Source organism: Stigmatopora argus, chromosome 1, assembly GCF_051989625.1.
Source record: "Stigmatopora argus isolate UIUO_Sarg chromosome 1, RoL_Sarg_1.0, whole genome shotgun sequence".
NCBI classification, from domain to species: Eukaryota; Metazoa; Chordata; class Actinopteri; order Syngnathiformes; family Syngnathidae; genus Stigmatopora; species Stigmatopora argus.
The window spans coordinates 12,086,290-12,103,798 of record NC_135387.1 but is presented as its reverse complement, the minus strand read 5'-3'; the positions used below and the strand labels follow the sequence as shown (position 1 = coordinate 12,103,798).

The 17,509-nt window shown below is 40.1% G+C and overlaps 2 protein-coding genes across 2 annotated transcripts; one reads left to right on the top strand and one right to left on the bottom strand.

Moving 5' to 3' along the window:
* Window positions 1-18: 18 nt before the first annotated feature.
* Window positions 19-3,997, bottom strand: dnajc22 (DnaJ (Hsp40) homolog, subfamily C, member 22). The gene is made up of 5 exons (XM_077597235.1): window positions 3,861-3,997; window positions 2,965-3,102; window positions 1,595-2,204; window positions 1,207-1,499; window positions 19-1,010 (listed from the first exon to the last, which is right to left on the bottom strand). The coding sequence occupies exons 3-5, from the start codon at window positions 2,142-2,144 to the stop codon at window positions 834-836; spliced, it is 1,020 nt and encodes a 339-aa protein (XP_077453361.1). The 5' UTR covers window positions 2,145-2,204; window positions 2,965-3,102; window positions 3,861-3,997; the 3' UTR covers window positions 19-833.
* lmbr1l (limb development membrane protein 1-like) lies at window positions 3,422-17,140 on the top strand. The gene is made up of 17 exons (XM_077597202.1): window positions 3,422-3,678; window positions 8,474-8,558; window positions 12,327-12,360; window positions 12,719-12,858; window positions 13,083-13,186; window positions 13,271-13,394; window positions 13,478-13,546; window positions 13,637-13,701; window positions 14,116-14,188; window positions 14,281-14,370; window positions 14,434-14,510; window positions 14,596-14,673; window positions 14,751-14,824; window positions 14,972-15,062; window positions 15,319-15,385; window positions 15,514-15,675; window positions 16,103-17,140. Exons 1-17 carry the CDS (start codon window positions 3,616-3,618, stop codon window positions 16,186-16,188), a joined length of 1,482 nt encoding a protein of 493 aa, XP_077453328.1. The 5' UTR covers window positions 3,422-3,615; the 3' UTR covers window positions 16,189-17,140.
* The last annotated feature ends 369 nt before the right edge of the window (window positions 17,141-17,509 follow it).

Here is a 17,509-nt window from a genome sequence, read left to right as displayed (position 1 = left end):
CAAACATTTACTGTAGACTACTTGTTTCGCGTTGATTTAATTGACTTAATTTAAATTATGCATTTTACTTCCAATGACGGATATGAAAAAAATACAATTATTTGAGCATATGAAGGCCAAACAAAAAGATGAGATATTTTACAGTTAAGGCACATGGTTTAAAACAGTTTGTCAGCAGACGAGTAAATCACCACAAGAGGGCAGCAAACTACTATTAGCAATTCACACACTCTGGGACTTTGTCTTTCAATACTTGACAAACTAACATTAAATGAAGAGAATTATATGATCTATGAATTACTCTAACAATAAAACCATTAATGGATTTTTCCACAGTCCCATATCTTATTTTATCTATTTTATTTATTTACCTTCTTATGTTACATAACTCATTTGTTTGAATCTGGATCCTAAATTCATAAATAAAGCAGATAGAAAGTTCCCCCCAACACTGTAAAAAAACAACAACAAAAATTAATTCTACGGCAAATACTGGAGGCTACGTTCCCAGAATTGTACATTTAAAACAATAGGGGAAAGAAGCACATGTTAGCTGTTCTTTTACAGCAAAGAACAATAAAACATTTCAATATGTGCAACTGGTCTGAGGGTGACAATGTAATTCTTCTGGGCTCATTGTCACACCTCTCCATCCAGGGTTCAAATCTAAGCCAATGCCTTGGCCCAGTCTAACCTCCACTGCCTCAATTTGAGGTTCTCATGGATTAAGCAAATGCGGTTTGCTTGCTAATGAATTGCAAGTTTGCTTATTTTTTCCTTTGACAGATTTACCCTTGGTTGTACCAACTTATTGAGGTTTGCAAACTCCGGATCTATCTGAAGCGACGAGGCTTGTAGCGTCGTAAGAGAACCTCATACGCATTTTGAATCTTGACAAATGTCGCTTCAGCGTCTTTGCTGGGATTCTGGTCAGGATGCCATGTTTTGGCAAGCTCCCGATAGCCACGAGTGATCTCTTCAAATGAGGCCTCTGCTCCCAATGATAACATCTGCAATATGTAGCACATACCGTATGATAATAGTTAGACTTTACATTAAGAATTAGTTCAATTACTAGTGTTTTTAGGTGAGGAGGCCAGATCACACCCATGCAATTTCTATATATTTATTTCAATGTTGAAAGATTTTTTTTTAGGTATAGAAATGTTTTGTGCTGCAAGTGTGGTCAGATATGAAATTACTGACCTTCAGTGCTTCTTTTTCCTGTTCAGAGTAGTCTTTAAGGAGTATTTCCAGCATTTTCTTCCAGGCCTCTTCATAATAGTTTCCTCCAGTCAAGAGGCACATCACACGATATGGCATTAGGAGAATGTACTCCACTACATTTCTGAGCCAAGGAAGGAACCAAAAAATCTCTAGCAGGGCGGCCATGCAGTCAGACAGGTAATACAAAGTGGCAGTGGTGTTATTGAAAACACAATAGCCCAATGGAGCAGAGAAAGCCAGCCAAGCTAGAGTCAACCTGCAAAGCCGGATACCTAAAAGTACGAGTTTGAAAATAAACATGATATTTTTAAATATTCATTGAAGTACCATAGACTGATTTGCGGTGATTGAAATATGTTTGTCCTACCGAGGTCCTGTTTATTTCCTCTCTGAGCTTTCTTGTACCTGCGATGCTGTGTGGCAGTGATACTGGCTGCCAGGCTAATGGGCAGGGGGGATAAAGTGCTACCATTGAAGAGTGGAGAGGTTACGAGACACGCCGTGAGAGTTTTGGGGAGATCAGAGGTTTGGTGACCAATAGTGGACACCAAATGCACCCCCGCACCCACACACAGAGGCAGGACAAGCAAGTTGAAGAAATTAAGGGAGTTCAGCCCAATCAGGGCTACGGCACCAAACTGGATCCCAACACACACCTGGCCAGCGAATCTAATTGGGTTTACAGGTGGAGGAGACGTGGCCATCGCGCACCTTCTCCTTTCCACCATTGGGTCTTGATTTGCTTCAGCCACATACGTTGGAATACGGAGAAACTCTCTGATCCAGCCCACGCCGAAACCCCCCAGGGTGAGCATCCACAATAAAGCATGATTGTCTCTTCCTAAATATAAATGGTGAAGGCCGAAAGGGCCCCCCACCGCCCACAGGGCGTATGTGACCATGACACTTTTGACCATCTTGTGACCGCCGGGATTACTCCTGGTACATGTGAGAATTCCTCATGCTCAGGTTCAAGCCTGGGGGAAAAGACCCATGATCTTAAGTTATAGTCTTTTCTTTTTTACTTTGAAATTATGCCATAAAAATGGTGATCATACGCTGCTAGCCCTCCTAGTTGATTTGACATCTCTACCTATATCTTTAAAATTAAGTTTATAAAATAACAATTGTCAAATACATTTTCAGATACTGTATTAGTGTATTCTGATAAGGCCACTAAGCAAAATAATGTGTTTTTTTTAAATGCACAGTGACTTCATTCACTGCCAGTGTAAAGCGCTTTTAGCTCCAAATATAAACAACAGCCTTTATCTTAAAAGTTGGTATGCAATACTACAGCAAGTGACTTGATATGAAAACAATGATAGCAGACTTGTTTAGGATACAATTCCATTCAAAAAATGACAGGAAAGGATCAACGATGAAAGTAGAACTAAAATATCCTTCCTTTCTCAATAATCTTCAAACAGGAGATGTTGTCACATTCAAAATGAACTGCAGATTTTGTTAGACGGCTACTATGCTATCCATTGGTTTTCTATTTTTCCACATGAAATAAGCAGAAAGCCAGACATGATCATCAATCCTGATTGTGATGTCTCCGGAACTTTTCAAAAACAAGGTATAGGCACATGATATTTTACCATTTTATAGTAATTATTCAGTGTTCTTTACACAGCAGAAATTAAATCTATGTATTATTTCCTGGGTGTGAATCAAACATTTTAAGCATGTACACTTGACAATTATGTTTTCTTTTGTTGTGTTTTTACTTACTGAGTTCAAATCTTGAAGTCCTTGTAATGATCATTACGTTGTCAGTCCCACTACGGTTGAAGTTGCAACAGGTTGGACTTTGGATCATGACAATGAAACTGGCTCAGTCAGCACGTCATTCTCATCAACATTCAGGGCCTTTGATCAATCCAGTAGATAAGGAGTTTATTCACAAGCAAAATAAAATATACACTCAAACACACTACATTTTTCATCACCCTTGTTATAATGTTACTTTTTTTTCTATCTCACAACGTCTTACAACATAAACATATTACAACACATAAGTAAATTGTATCCAAATGCAATTTCAATTTGGGATTTGGCTCCAGCACCCCCCACGACCCTAATGAGGATATAGCGGTTCAGAAAATGAGATGACATCTTAACTTCATCGTGTAGTTTGAAGATAAACGTTTACCTGTGACAGGCGCCGCAATTTAGACCCGCCCCTCAGTCCCAGTCCCGCCCCCTGGCTTCTTAAGTGAGTTGGGTAGCATCGCGCTAGTAATGATAGCAAACACTCAACTGGACTGTAACCCATCCACGTCCCAAAATCAGCATTCCCGAAAAGATGCCCCATTCATTTAAACTTTCAACGATTTGAACTCCGGGCTTACAAACCCGCCTTTTTTGTTATGTTGTTGGAGAATGGAAACGGACGACGTGTCGGTGAGGGAGCAACTTTTCCACAACCGTGTCCGGGAGACAATCGTAAGTGCTGCTTTCACACCGATGTCGGCTACTCGTGTACTCAATGATGCCAACGAACAGGCAATGTCTCACATAAGTCACATTTGTTTTATTGTAAACCATTGGAAACAGTAAAGACTGAGTCTATCGATATTTTACATGTGGGGAACTTAACTGAACTAGGCGCATGAAATGTGTCTCACCCCCCTGGATGGGTGGGGGTCCACGGATGCAGCTGGTCGAGAGGAAATAACGTTTGGTGGCCCCAACCTTACTTGCTTTTGACATCCCCTTTGCTCTTTATTCCTCTTTTCCTGTTTGTCCTACACGAGGACACGCTGACAAATTATCCTCATGGCGCACAGACCTTTAACCCTTTGAGGGACAGTGGTTACTATATTAGACAGTTCAAAAGTTATCACTTAGCAGCTTTTAGAAGTTTTCGAGATTGTTTCTATATTTTTTTAAATTCATACTTAAATACTACTTTCTCTTTCACTCATTTTCTGAATCACTTATTCTCACAAGGGTCATGCAGGGTGCTGGAGCCTATACCAGCTGACTTCCCTTATTATTTTCCCTTATTGTATTTAGTTGATTGTGAAAAAGATGCACAAATTACATTAATTTTATTCATTCATTATCTGAACTGCTTATCCTCACAAGGCTCTTGGGGGTGCTTATCCCAGCCAACTACGGTCACCAGGTGGGGGACACCCTGAATCGGTGGCCAGCCAATTACAGGGCACAAAGAGACGAACAACCATTCACGCTCACACATACCTAGGAGCAATTGAGTGTTCATTCAGCCTTGCCTGCATGTTTTTGGGATGTGTGAGGAAACTGAGTACCGGGGAAAAACCCACACTAAGGAGGAACATGCAAACTCCCAAATAGTGAGTACCACCCCGGGATCACACCCTCAATCCCAGAACTGAGGCCGACACGCTAACCACTTGCCTGCCGGGACGCCACAATATTGGCTAAAACAAAATTAATAAAAATCGAATTAATAAACACAGAAATACACACTGGTATCGGCCCCAAGTAACCCCGTAATGTGGATTTTGTAGCTCATTTCATGCCATTCATAACGGCCCCTTCCAATCAAAATCAAAAACACAGTTGCAGGAGAGTTTAATCAGGCAAATCTCAAAACTGTTCTGCTAAAATTTTACCAACACGTAAATTGTCCGACAGGAGAGGATAAAACTCTGCATCATGTTTACTCGAAAATCAAAGTTGCAAACAGAGCCATACCATGCACACATTTAGGACAGTCAGATCATGCCTCTTTGTTCTTAGCCCCAATTTACACTCCCTTTAGCCGACAATCAAAGGCACAAAGGCGAACCATTATCACATGGGTTGATGACGCCCTCCCCCGACTCCAACAGTGGGAAACTTTCCACCATGAGGACCTGGGATCCTTCACAGACACAGTACTGTCTTACATCAAGTACTGCATGGTTACGGTCACTGTGGAGAAAACCGTCCAGGTGTACCTAAACGTGGATGACCAGCCAGGTCCGATCACTCCTCTAGGCCCGAGATGCAGCCTTCAGATCCGATGACGGGGCACTCTACACCGCAGCTCGCGCCAACCTTGAAGAGAGCATTAGGGCTGCCAAAGCAGACCACAAGAGGAAGATAGAAGGGCAACTTGACGACCTCCAAACGATGTGGCAGAGCATACAGACCTTCACCAACTACAAGGGCCAAGGTACGACTTCTGCGGACCCAGATGCGAAACTGGGAGAGGACTTCAACAACGTTTTTGCCTACCTCAACTTCTAGTACATTCCACACCAAGTTCGGGATGAAGCTCCACCCCACTGATTGTGGAGGTAGTGGATGTGAAATGTGTTTAATAAAAATCAAACTCAGAAATACACACTGGTTATAGCCCCAAGTAACCTGCTAATTTTGTTTTTCATAGTACATAGCTCATTGCATGTCTTCATATCGGCCCCTCCCAATCAAAATGCAATGGATGCCTCAATGGCAGCCAATGACTTCGATGAGTCCCCTGTGAGCGTTAAAAAAAGGAAAAGAAATCATAATCTGTACATAAAGTAGTGTAGTCTAGGTTTTTGCAGTGGATATACTGTTTTGTTTATACTCCAACTCGCCTAGAACTGTTATGATAAATACTATTTAAATTTATTGTTTAATAGTAAAAAATGATCATTGGGTATTTGGTAACACATAAAATTAATTTGTTTTGAATGTACTGTTAAAAATATTTGTTTTAATACACCCAAAAGAATTTGTCAGTGGAAAATGATATTACTGTACCACATTGACAAAGAATGAGTGCTCTATGAATTACAACGAATTCCAGCCACAGACTAAAAAAGCTAGGTTTTATTCATAGGAGTGATTGTCTATGTTATACTTGCTATGATCAGATTGACTTCATTCAACCGTGGCTGGCTTCATTTCCTCACACGATAAGTTCAGAAGCTCAACCTGCCAGCTGGCTGTCCTTTTTATTTGGAGTTTGCATATTTCACACATTCCTGACTGAGATTCCGTCATGCATTTTTAACTTCCTCACACCAGAAATAATTGACCACTTGGAGTGCTTTTCACAAGTGTGATTGTAATTATTTCCTCATTTCTCTCACATGAACACACGCTAGTTGTAGCAGGAAAATTTGCTGACTGGTTGATTCGAATGTAAATACTTTTCTCAAAGTATCACATGGCCTAACCCCTTAGTAAAATTTAGACTCCTGCAACTATGTATGACCCCGAGTATCCTCTATCCAAACCCAAATATGCCCAGGTACAGCATGAATTGCTCATATGGACAACGCTAGTGATCGCCCAAATATCAGGCCAATATTTGGCAATTTGACAAATATCGGTATCAGCCTTTTTTAATCCGACAGGCTGATATAAAGAAATCAAATTATAATTGGGTTATTTTGGCTTAGATGCAGACACGCCTCCCTCCTGCCTGTTATGTTTATTACCTATCTATTTATGTCCAAAATGCCTTTCCTATTCCTGCATCCTCACCCTCTTGCTACTGTGACAACAAAATTTCCCGAATACGGGATGAATAAAGTTATCCAATCCAATTTCAGCCTCTAACATAGACGACCAAATACTCGTTAAGTCGGTGGGTTTGATGTTGTTGTGACTGCTATGCTTCAATTTGTGGCGACCTTTATTGGTAATAAACACACACGTGACCCATGATGGAAGGGGAAGTACAGTAACTTTCAACAACATAAAACCACATTGGCAATTACCTCGTTTGGTAATAAATGGACAGCATGCACCAAGATGGTCCATCTCATTTAATTTCAATTTCTGACTAAATAATTTACACACTGTGTTATACAGATCACATGCTAAACACAACATAGCACGAGCATGCCAAATTTGTTCAAATTCCACATGAAATTTTGTCATAGATGAAAGAAATATAAGAAAACTCAAAAGAGAAGTCATGCAACTTTGACGTCTGTCCTAAATTGCTTCCTTTTCAGTTGTCTCCATTTTTCAAATGAATCCCCAATTATTTGATTCCAAATTTTCCTTGATTCATTTGAGATTTGCAATGATTTTTTTGTATTGGTAGACAACAAATTGAATTAATACAAAAATCACATACGACCAAGAACTCCCCATCCTTGGCAGAGGTACTCAATGTTTCAAAGTCAAAATGTTGTTGAAGTAGATTCCAGAGCCACCCACAGATCACACCCTGGGCCTAGTAAAAGACTTCCAAGATTTTTGAAAAGTTTGTTACCTGACATGTAATGTGCAACAAATATGAAAAATAGTGACAAAGACTAAGGTCACACCCCGAACCTAGGAAGCGAGTTAAAGAATTTATTATCAAAAACTCCAAATAAGATTTGTCGGCTGACGTGTACTTTACTTTGTGTACTTTGCTAGGTAATTTCTTGGGATGTGTACGCATCGATCCTCAAGTCTGATTTTACTTTTACTTTTCCTCCCACTTTCCAAAAACATGCACGGTAGGCTGGTTGAACACTCTAAATTGCCCCTAGGTATAAGTGTAACCGTGAATGGCTGTCTGTCTGTCTTCTTGTGCCCTGCAATTGACTGGCTACTGATTTGAGGTGTCCCCCGCCTGGGGCCCATAGTTGGCTAGGATAGGCTACAGCAATCCCCGTGACCCCTTGAGAGGTTAAGTGGTTCAGAAAATGAATGAATGAATGAATGAAACAATCTGTTATTCTGTGTCATCAATCATGTCATTTATGTGGAAACCTGCTGTTCATTTTAATAGTATGTTTGCAGTCCCGCAGGCTGAAACACTCCATTTGCAATGTATACAGGCATGATTGCGATGGATTTCTAAACTTGATTGAAGGCTTGCCTGCAGTGATCAGCTCACGTTTTCATTCAGTGGAAATGTAGTTGAGCATGTTTAAACACTGTGCAGGTGAATTATGTAAACCAATACTATGGCTTTAGTGGTGAACTGAATTAGAGAAGCCACTCGTGCAGATGCGTTGATAGATGTTGGCTTTGTTTTGGGCTATTTGCTAAACCAACATTGTGATATTGTGTACCTCATTCTGGGGCAAAATGTAGAGACCCATCAACCAACAGAGCATGAACAATATATTTGACCTAAATATTTGAGTCTTATGTCAAAGTGTAATCAGTAGGCACCCTATTGTGACATAGAATATTAAACCTAAATTCACTGTTAATCTCTCTTGTACAGCTGTCACTCATTTTGAGTTTTATTTTAATGAGGTGATAATCTCTTTCATTTCTATGATGGATGTGCCTCAAATGTCATGTCTTTCTGTGTGTTTTGCAGATCTGTGTACTTCTGTTCACATGCCTCTACATCTTGTCCTACCTCATACTCGCACGCTTCAAGAAGACTGCAGAGTTTGTCACTGGTAAGTAAATTTGTTTTTGGATTATGAAAACGTAATGTGTGGCGTTTCATCAACCCTTCTTTATCCGGTCAGAACCATCTTTATCTGAGTAATGGGAAGTATGCTACGTGTGTAGACATTTGGGTTAGGCCAGTCTGCAAAAAGCCATCTGTGGGGGGGGAGGGGATCCAATGTGGTTAGCAATTTTCTCTTCTCCCCCGCAGTAAGTCTTACATTTGAATCTGCTATTTAATTGGATTTTAGATTTTACTGTTCACTTTTGCTAAACTCAGATGTCTAATGAAACTGAGAAATCATTTTTTTCGTTCGTGTTTCTTTGATACACTGACCAATAAATTTGATTCTCATTACCACGTGTGAGAAGATAGTGGTGAGAATAATGCCTGTTGTGAAGTGGGAAAGGGAATGCACAAATTTGTGCTTTCGTTATAAGTGCAGAATTGGAAGAATTTACAGGAAAGTAGTTGTGACTTTATGCACAGTCTAGAGGCCACACATTTCGAGCAAGCACCATTATTTAAGAATGTCATCATCTTTTTCTCAAGTACATGCCAGCAGAAAGAATCTTGTTACAGAACAAGAACGTAATTTATTTTTTCTGCTATAATAGTGGAGATGCTTTTAAATGCCAGAAGTCTTTTATCTAACCAAATGAGTGTTTCAGATAGGCTGCCATCACTCGTGGTGTCAGATAAACACAAAAAGGCTTTGTCTGCATCCAAAATGAAAAAGAACGCAATACCAGTTTCATTTGTGGCTATTTCATTTTTATTTCATTTTATCTCAGTTTGAGTCCATCAGCATTTAAGTGCTGTGCTGTAATTGTGCCTGCTTATGTTGTACACAAACATGAGAATATTTGTCATTGATATGTAACAGTCTCTTATTTACTAAAAATGCGAGTATGAGTAACGTTTGTTCCCTACTTTAATTGCGCTTAATTTTTTCTCTCTGAAGAGGGTAAATCTAATAGTGATCTATGCTTGGCTTGGCTTAAACTTTTAGGACTCCGGCATCCAATACATAATTAGATAAAATACTTTCCATTTAAACGAACAAACCTCAACTGCAGCCCAGAACTGATAAACCCTTTCAGACATCCTGGCTGACAGCCCGTAAACTATGGTAGGCACCACACAGTTTGGGAACGTTTGACGTTGAATTGGTCTCAAAATGTTAGGCCGTGGGAGTGTGTCATTTTCTGTATTTAAACTTCATTTTCTCCGTTATCATAATTTTAAGATATTCCTGATTTGCATATGTACGTCTTTTGAACAACCATCTTTCACATAAAGGCCATTAGTAAAGTACTAAAAGACAATGTTTAACTTTCTTTTCCTGCAGTGCCATGTAAAACATATTTTCTAGCACTTTGTTGTGTTTGCGTGAATGCAAATTTAACTTATGTATACATACCGATATAGTTGAGGCTTGGTGTGGATGGAAGACTGGAGGTACAGAAGGTGTATTTGGTGTCATGCAACTCTGTCTCGAGGCAGTATCCCTTGGAATCAAGACACGGAAGAGGGCGGTGAAGAATGTTGTTTCAAGATAAACACCAAGTTGTACTTTTGACTTGTAGCTTCAGGCTCTTTTTACACTGACACAACCATCTTGAAATTTTCAATCAGCAAAAATGCCAACAATATTTTTCTCCAGCAATTGTCAGTGTTTCAGTGTCAGGACGGTCAGAAATGACCACCCGTTGTTATTTAGATGAGCACCAGTATTGTATGTGTCTGTGAAGTCATATTTAGCAGAGTTATTGGCTTTATTTTGGTAGGATTGGACGATTACATTTCAGCCTGTTGTTTAAAATGTAGCAGTCACAGAGGTAAATATGGTCTTGACTTGGGAATGACTTGCAACCTGTTTAAATACGCGTCTTCATTCACACCTCTGTAAGGGAAACTGCTAGGTTGTAAGTTTTCCATCTCCCGACGTTAACATTTTCTGTGTTTTTGTTGTCAAACGTGCAAAAATCCTGTTTGCATTTCTTTGGGCTTACGTGGTTGGCAGTTATATAATCAATTTAATATCTAGCCTTCATTGAAAGCAGCTGTAGGATGTCCAACGGGCCAAGTGTCTTAACTCAGCTGTGACTGGGTGGACTTCTTTACATGTTGTGGAATTTTGGATAATTATGTGTTCATATCCACGGAAAGCACAATAACCCTGCAGCTAAATGAGTAGTGCAATGCTCTGACGTCATTTATGAAATTGAGGAGCCAAAAACTTGTTTTTGCTCCACAGGCATATGTACAGTTGCTATTGGATTGGATAACTTTATTCATCCTGTATTTGGGAAATTTCATTGTCACAGTAGCAAGAGGGTGAGAATTCAGATACAGGATAGGCATTTTAGACATAAATTGATAGGTAATAAGTAAGTTAATAAATAAATAGATACATGAATAAATAAATAAATAAATAAGCGTGTTGCTGAAGTATATATGTATACACATACGCATACATGTGTGTATATGTATATATGTGTGTGTATATATATATATATATATATATATATATATATATATATATATATATATATATATATATATATATATATATATATATATATATATATATATATATATATATATATATATATATATATGCATACATACACATAGATACATATGTATACATAAGGTAGGTCTTAACACTCAGCCATTTGTTTTGTTAAAGAGCCTGACAGCTGATGGGAGGAAGGATCTACGGAAGCGCTCCTTCCTGCAATGAGGGTGCAGCAGTCCATTGCTGAAAGAGCTTTGGAGGGACTCCACAAACTCATGCAGGGGGTGGGAGGTGCTGTCCATGATGGACATCATCCTGGTCAGCATCCTCCGCTCTCCCACTTCCTCCACAGAGTCCAAAGGACAGCCCAGAACAGAGCTGTCCCTCCTGACCAGCTTATTCAGCCTGTTCCTGTCCCTCTCCGTGCTCCCGCATCCCCAACAGACCACTGCATAAAACACTGTAGATGCCACCACAGTGTCGTAAAAGATCCTCAGTAGTGTCCTGCACACTCCAAAGGACCGTAGTGTCCTCAGTAGGTAGAGGCGGCTCTGGCCCCTTTTATACAGGGCATCTATGTTTGTGGACCAGTCTAGTTTGTTGTTGAGGTGAACACCCAGGTACTTAAAATTATCCACGATTTCAATGTCCGTACCCTGGATGTTCACCTGAGTGGTCTGTTGAGGATTCCTCCGAAAATCGATTACCATTTCCTTTGTCTTACTGGTGTTGATGTAGAGGTGATTTTGCCTACACCAGTCAACAAAGGCTGTGATGACTCCCCTGTACTCTAGGTCGTTCCCGTCCATCACTCGTCCAACAATAGCAGTGTCGTCAGAGATTGATACAGTATGAGTGTTGAAACCATATGAAGTATTTCAATATAGTATATACATGGGCATGTCTTGGCATTCTCAATTACTCATCTGTTGGTGTTTTATGTGTGTCAAACTGAAGACTTCAGTCCAATACTTGAACAGAATGTTCTCATACATGTAGCCTCCCTCACGCCCCTCTCCGAGGCCACTGACAAGGTTGACTTTTTCCATTCCTGTGGACTGCTGCCGCTATGCCTTCCACTATATATCCATTGTGCATATAGGACATTTCACATACATCCTTCAGATTTTCCATTTCTCATCCCAGTAAAGGCTAGCAAATATGTTAGCACTCAAAATGTTCTATTTAAGATAAGAAACACGTTATTGTTGATAAAAAAAATAATAATAATAAATCACTGCTCTCTTTCAGATGATATTGAGGATGCAACTGTCAACAAAATTGCGTAAGTAAAAAGCTTGTAATGATTAACTGAGTCGGGGCAATCTGTTCTCACTCACCTATGTTGATTGGTGTCTGCGTGAGTGAACAGAGATGCATGCTCTAGGTTTATTGCCTGGTTGACTGTGGGCCTGATTGGATAGGATTGTGAACAGTCCAATTTTCGTTTGATCTTTGTCCTTACACGCTGGCACTTGCCTTGCTTCTGCTCACCACCTTAGTCTTTCACCTATAATGTTACTTTACCAGACCAGTTTCAATGTATACGTGTATGAGTGTATATCGTGTGTATATGTGTGTGCGCGTGTATATTAGTTATATATATACACACACACATTTTTAATTTTGTCCCGTACCCACAGACTCTGGCTGTGTACATTCACCCTGTCCGTTGCGCTATGTGCGGTGCTGCTGCTTCCCATCTCGATTTTGTCCAATGAGGTGCTGCTCACATTTCCAAAGAGCTACTACATGCAATGGCTCAATGGATCCCTTATCCACGGTGTGTTTCTTGATTTGATATCCTCATATTCCAAATGTCAGGAACTGTCATTCCGTCTGTCCTTTTAAGACTGTACTGTTGTTCTTCCAAAATGTGTCTCTTCATATGGTGTCTAGTCTAGTGTGATATAACCTTTTTAGAAAGAACAGAAGTGTGCCTCCCAGCGGTTCACTGCACAACTGCAGTGGAAGCGAAAACTTGAAAATATTCCTTCTTTTTGTCAGGTTTGTGGAACCTAGTGTTCCTTTGCTCTAATTTGTCCCTGGTCTTCCTCATGCCATTTGCCTACTTCTTCACTGAATCGGAGGGATTTGTAGGCTCAAAAAAGGTAATAGTGCATCTTTGACTACATTGAGCCTGATTGTGCACGTGTTTGTTTGGAGAAGAAGACAAATGTTTTGTTTGCGGCCAGGGAGTCATGGCACGAGTATATGAAGCAGTGGTTCTGCTGGTGCTGCTGGCTCTGCTAGTGTTGGGCATCGTTTGGGTGGCATCAGCCCTTCTGCATGACAATATGGCAAGGAAGAGCCTCTATGGTAGGTCTTTAGATTTAGATTCATGTTTGATCTGTGGCCACTTCTTCCATAAACCTCTGCCTGTGTCTACTTGTGAATTACAGACCTGTGGGAGTATTACCTTCCCTACTTGTACTCGGGTATCTCGTTTTTTGGAGTGCTGCTGCTCCTGTGTAGGTCTCACTCACAATTAATTTCTGAAGTTGAAACTAACCTTCACTGATGTTTTTTTAGTTTAACCTGTATGTTTTGGCTTTCTTCAGTGTGCACACCTTTTGGGTTATCTCGGATGTTCAGTGTCACGGGCAGCCTGATGGTCAAACCTCGGGTAAGTCACAAAAGTAAGGCGTGCAGCCCTCGACATTTACTTGACAACTACAGTATTTTCTGCACTGTGACACACCCAAGTGTAGGATGCACATTCACTTAATGGCCTATTAAAATTTGCTTCATAAATATATAAGGCACACCAGATTATAAGATGCAGTAGTAGTAGTAGTAGTAGTAGTAGTTAGTGATGGTGGTGGTAGTGGTCGCAGCAGTAAGGGATTGTTATTCATCCAGTAGATGAAGCTGTAGTAGAAGCAATAGTAGTAGTGGTTAGGAGTTGTTATATATCAACTAGATGGAGCTGTGCTACAGGGAATTTCATGCAATGATTAACCAATGTTCATTCATACATATGGCACATCGTATTATAAGGCGCCTTTATAGTGCAGTAAATAGTTATGGGCTCCCTTAGCTTTTTGAAGATGTGGACGACGCTCTCAGTTGCACGGCGTTTGAGGAGGACTCGCTCTCCAGGAAACTGAAGTGTGAGTAGTAGCTCCCTAAACATCTTTTTTGTGTGTGTTTTGTTTAGTTATTTTTTTAATCAATTTTCATGGTGACATTTTTCTGGTCAAAGGTGGCAGTTCTCAGTCGTGCTGGGTCCAGCTGAATATCGAAGCCATGAAGAAGGAGCATCAAGCAGTTCGGACAAAGCGCATTGCTTTGGGTTAGTTTGACTTCCTCTACCAATGTGCCCAGTCGTTTTCTCAACTTTATTTTGTCTTTACAGAAACACGAAGGAAAGCTTCGCCTTGGCAGAGAAACTTAGGTTATCCACTGGCTATGCTTACGCTCCTCGCCCTTACAGTAAGTGTTCATGTTCTTGCACGCTGTTTGAAGCCATTCTTCCAGTTAGAAAATGGGACGCGGTGTAATGATTTTGTATTCTCAGGTGTTGTGCGTTCTGATGGTTTGTTTCAATGTGCTGGAGTTGCTCCTTGATGAGACTGCAATGCCCAGAGGGATGGAAGTAAGAATTTAGTGGAGGAAAACTGTTTCGTAGCATGTAGTGTACGTATACAAAATATGGAGCACTTTTCTTGTCAGGATCCTCATCTCGGGATGGCCTCCTTCTCAATGTTTGGCTCACTGGGTGCAGCAGTCCAAGTAGTCCTAATACTGTATCCTTTCATTAATTGTGATGTTATTATACAGTATCGCACATAGTAAGCAGCAGTTTGTTGTCTTGTGTGGAGCCATATTTATTCAGGCTTGTAAATTTTTGGAAGAACTCTACATTTCTATATTGTCTTAATCATGATTGATAGCTATCTCATGGTGTCCTCAATCGTGGGATTCTATAGCTCACCCCTCTTCACCAGCTTGGTGCCCCGTGCACAGGACACGCACCTCACACAGGTATCCCAAAAGCTTCTTGATTATGCTTTTTACTCCGTCAAGTTAAACATACAATTTCTTGTTTGTTTTATTTAACCTCATTCATTGTTGAAATGTCAGTATTAAAAAAGACATTATTTTTCAAATTCTAAGCATTAAGTAATCATATATTAAAAAAATTAAAAAAATCTGCCACCCTATAGGCCCTCTGCATAAAAGTATTTTATGAAGTTTTTTTTTTTTTTTTACATAAACTGTAATCTTCTTTTCCCTGCAGATGATTGCCAACTGTGTTTCGCTTCTCATTCTGAGCTCGGCCCTTCCGGTCTTTTCACGTACACTTGGTATGGATGAGTAGACCGGGGGCACCGCAAGCATTTGGCACATGTAGTTTTGAAAGCGGCCACAAGAAGGCGTTTTTGTGTTGATAGCAAATCCAAAATCAAGTGCTTGGCTTTCCCTTTTCTTGTAGGGATCACCCGTTTCGATCTGCTGGGAGACTTTGGCCGCTATAACTGGCTCGGGAATTTCTACGTGGTGTTCCTCTACAACATGCTGTTTGCTGGCCTCACCTCCGCCTCGCTGATCAAGACGGTCACATGGGCAGTGCAGAGGGAGCTGATCCGCGCATTTGGTTGGTACCATTTTCTTTGTGTGGCTTATGCTGATATTAAATGCACTTGGACAGCCATCAGATTTTCCCAGCATCGGCCCCGTTTCCCTGTGGGTTGGCCGCTTTTCCTCAGATAGAAAGTATACAATTCTTACAGGAAGGTGTAAAAGGACAGGAGGAGAGTTAAATCCCCTTGGGGGACCTTCAGGCACACCGCCCAAAACTCGTCGCAGCACACACGCATACACACCCACAAATCTTCCACCCAAAATAAACAAGCCCCCAAGGCAAACGCACACACGCAAGCAGTGCCCCTTCCTTACATTTCAGATAGCATCTCACCACTAAGGCCACCTCACTTTTGTTCCAGCTAAACTACTATTTTCCCAGCTTTTTGGACTCCACCCTTCAATTGTGCTCAATTTGATTTCATTCTCTTCCTTTACAGGTCTCCACCGACTACCCTTAACTGTCTCGCGCTCCACTGTCCCGTTCAAGCTTCTCTTGACAAGTGGACTGTCGAAAATCCAGTGACTTTCACCTCGACATCTTAAACAAAAAAGGAAAAAAACAGCAACTAAGGCCAGTCCCGAGCAGGGGTGAGTCCACTGGCGGGTTCACTGCTCAAAGATGTTGGACCAAAATATGAAAGCAGTGTTTGTGCGTTCATAAAACAGGGCTATGGCTCCAACAGGTCAAATGGGAATCTAGGCCTTGGAGCCCCCCCAAGTGGGGCCACAATGCTTCTGAAATGTGTGCAAGTCAGCAAAGCTATTTTCAAGCATTATGCTTTAGCTGTGAGATCATTTCCTCTTCCTGTACCAGCTCGCTCTCGCTTTCTCAGTGACTTGCTCACAGTTGAAGGGTGTTTTACTATTTTAGGAGTGTAAATCTGACTTGCGTGTTGTGCAGCGAGTACTGGTGTACTGTACAATCGTGTTAAGAAAATGGGCCGACGGGGTGGCGTATTTTTAGTCTGTAAGGTATGCACTCCCTTATTTGTGTACATCTATTAGTTTTCTTTTATTTATTTATTTTTTGATGAGCAAGTTTACAAAGTCACAATTGCTGACTTACAAAACTGCACAGTAAAAAAAAAGCTTTAAACTTGGTCTTGCGCATTGATGGTGAAGCAAAAGACGGCGGGGAACATGAGACTTAACCAACCAATCAAACTGTGAATTATAACACTATTTTGTGGGGAAGTGCAATAAGTAAAAAACACACTTAAAATGTGTCAATTTTTAGCTGTCTCCACTCGTGAATGTGTTTAGTTTTTTTAATTTTATTTTTTTTAATGGTGCCAGTTAAACTTTGGATCTTTTGTATCTTGAGCATCTGTAAACGTTTCCACTTTTTCGCTGTATCAGCAGATTAGACGTTGTCGTGACCAGCAGGGGGCATGGTATCTCAAATCCAATCTCCTGTGTTTTGTAGGCTTTCTCTGCCCTTTTTAACTTAATAACCTTAATTGATCACTTCGAAACTTGTCTTTTTTTCTATATATATCTATATAGAAAAGCATACATCGTGCTCCATCTTGTATAACATATATATATATATATATATATATATATATATATATATATATGTATAATATATATATATATATATATATATATATATATATATATATATATATATATATATATATATATATATATATATATATATATATATATATATATATATATATATATATAAATAGATGGAGCATGATGTATGCTTTTCAATATTCACAATCATGCATTGAGGGGGGGACACCTTACACATATTAGTAGCCCATTAAACAGTTACATTCTGTGACTGTGATATTGTTTGGAAAACAGAATCTTTAGAGATCTTCTCACAGATT

Coding starts and splice junctions, on each gene's coding strand:
- lmbr1l (XM_077597202.1), top strand. CDS start 3,616: ATGGAAACGGACGACGTGTCGGTGAGGGAGCAACTTTTCCACAACCGT. Junction 3,679..8,473: donor ACCGTGTCCGGGAGACAATC/GTAAGTGCTGCT, acceptor TGTGTTTTGCAG/ATCTGTGTACTTCTGTTCAC. Junction 14,511..14,595: donor TTACGCTCCTCGCCCTTACA/GTAAGTGTTCAT, acceptor TTGTATTCTCAG/GTGTTGTGCGTTCTGATGGT.
- dnajc22 (XM_077597235.1), bottom strand. CDS start 2,144: ATGGTCAAAAGTGTCATGGTCACATACGCCCTGTGGGCGGTGGGGGGC. Junction 1,500..1,594: donor AGGAAATAAACAGGACCTCG/GTAGGACAAACA, acceptor TCGTACTTTTAG/GTATCCGGCTTTGCAGGTTG. Junction 1,011..1,206: donor AGGAAAAAGAAGCACTGAAG/GTCAGTAATTTC, acceptor TACATATTGCAG/ATGTTATCATTGGGAGCAGA.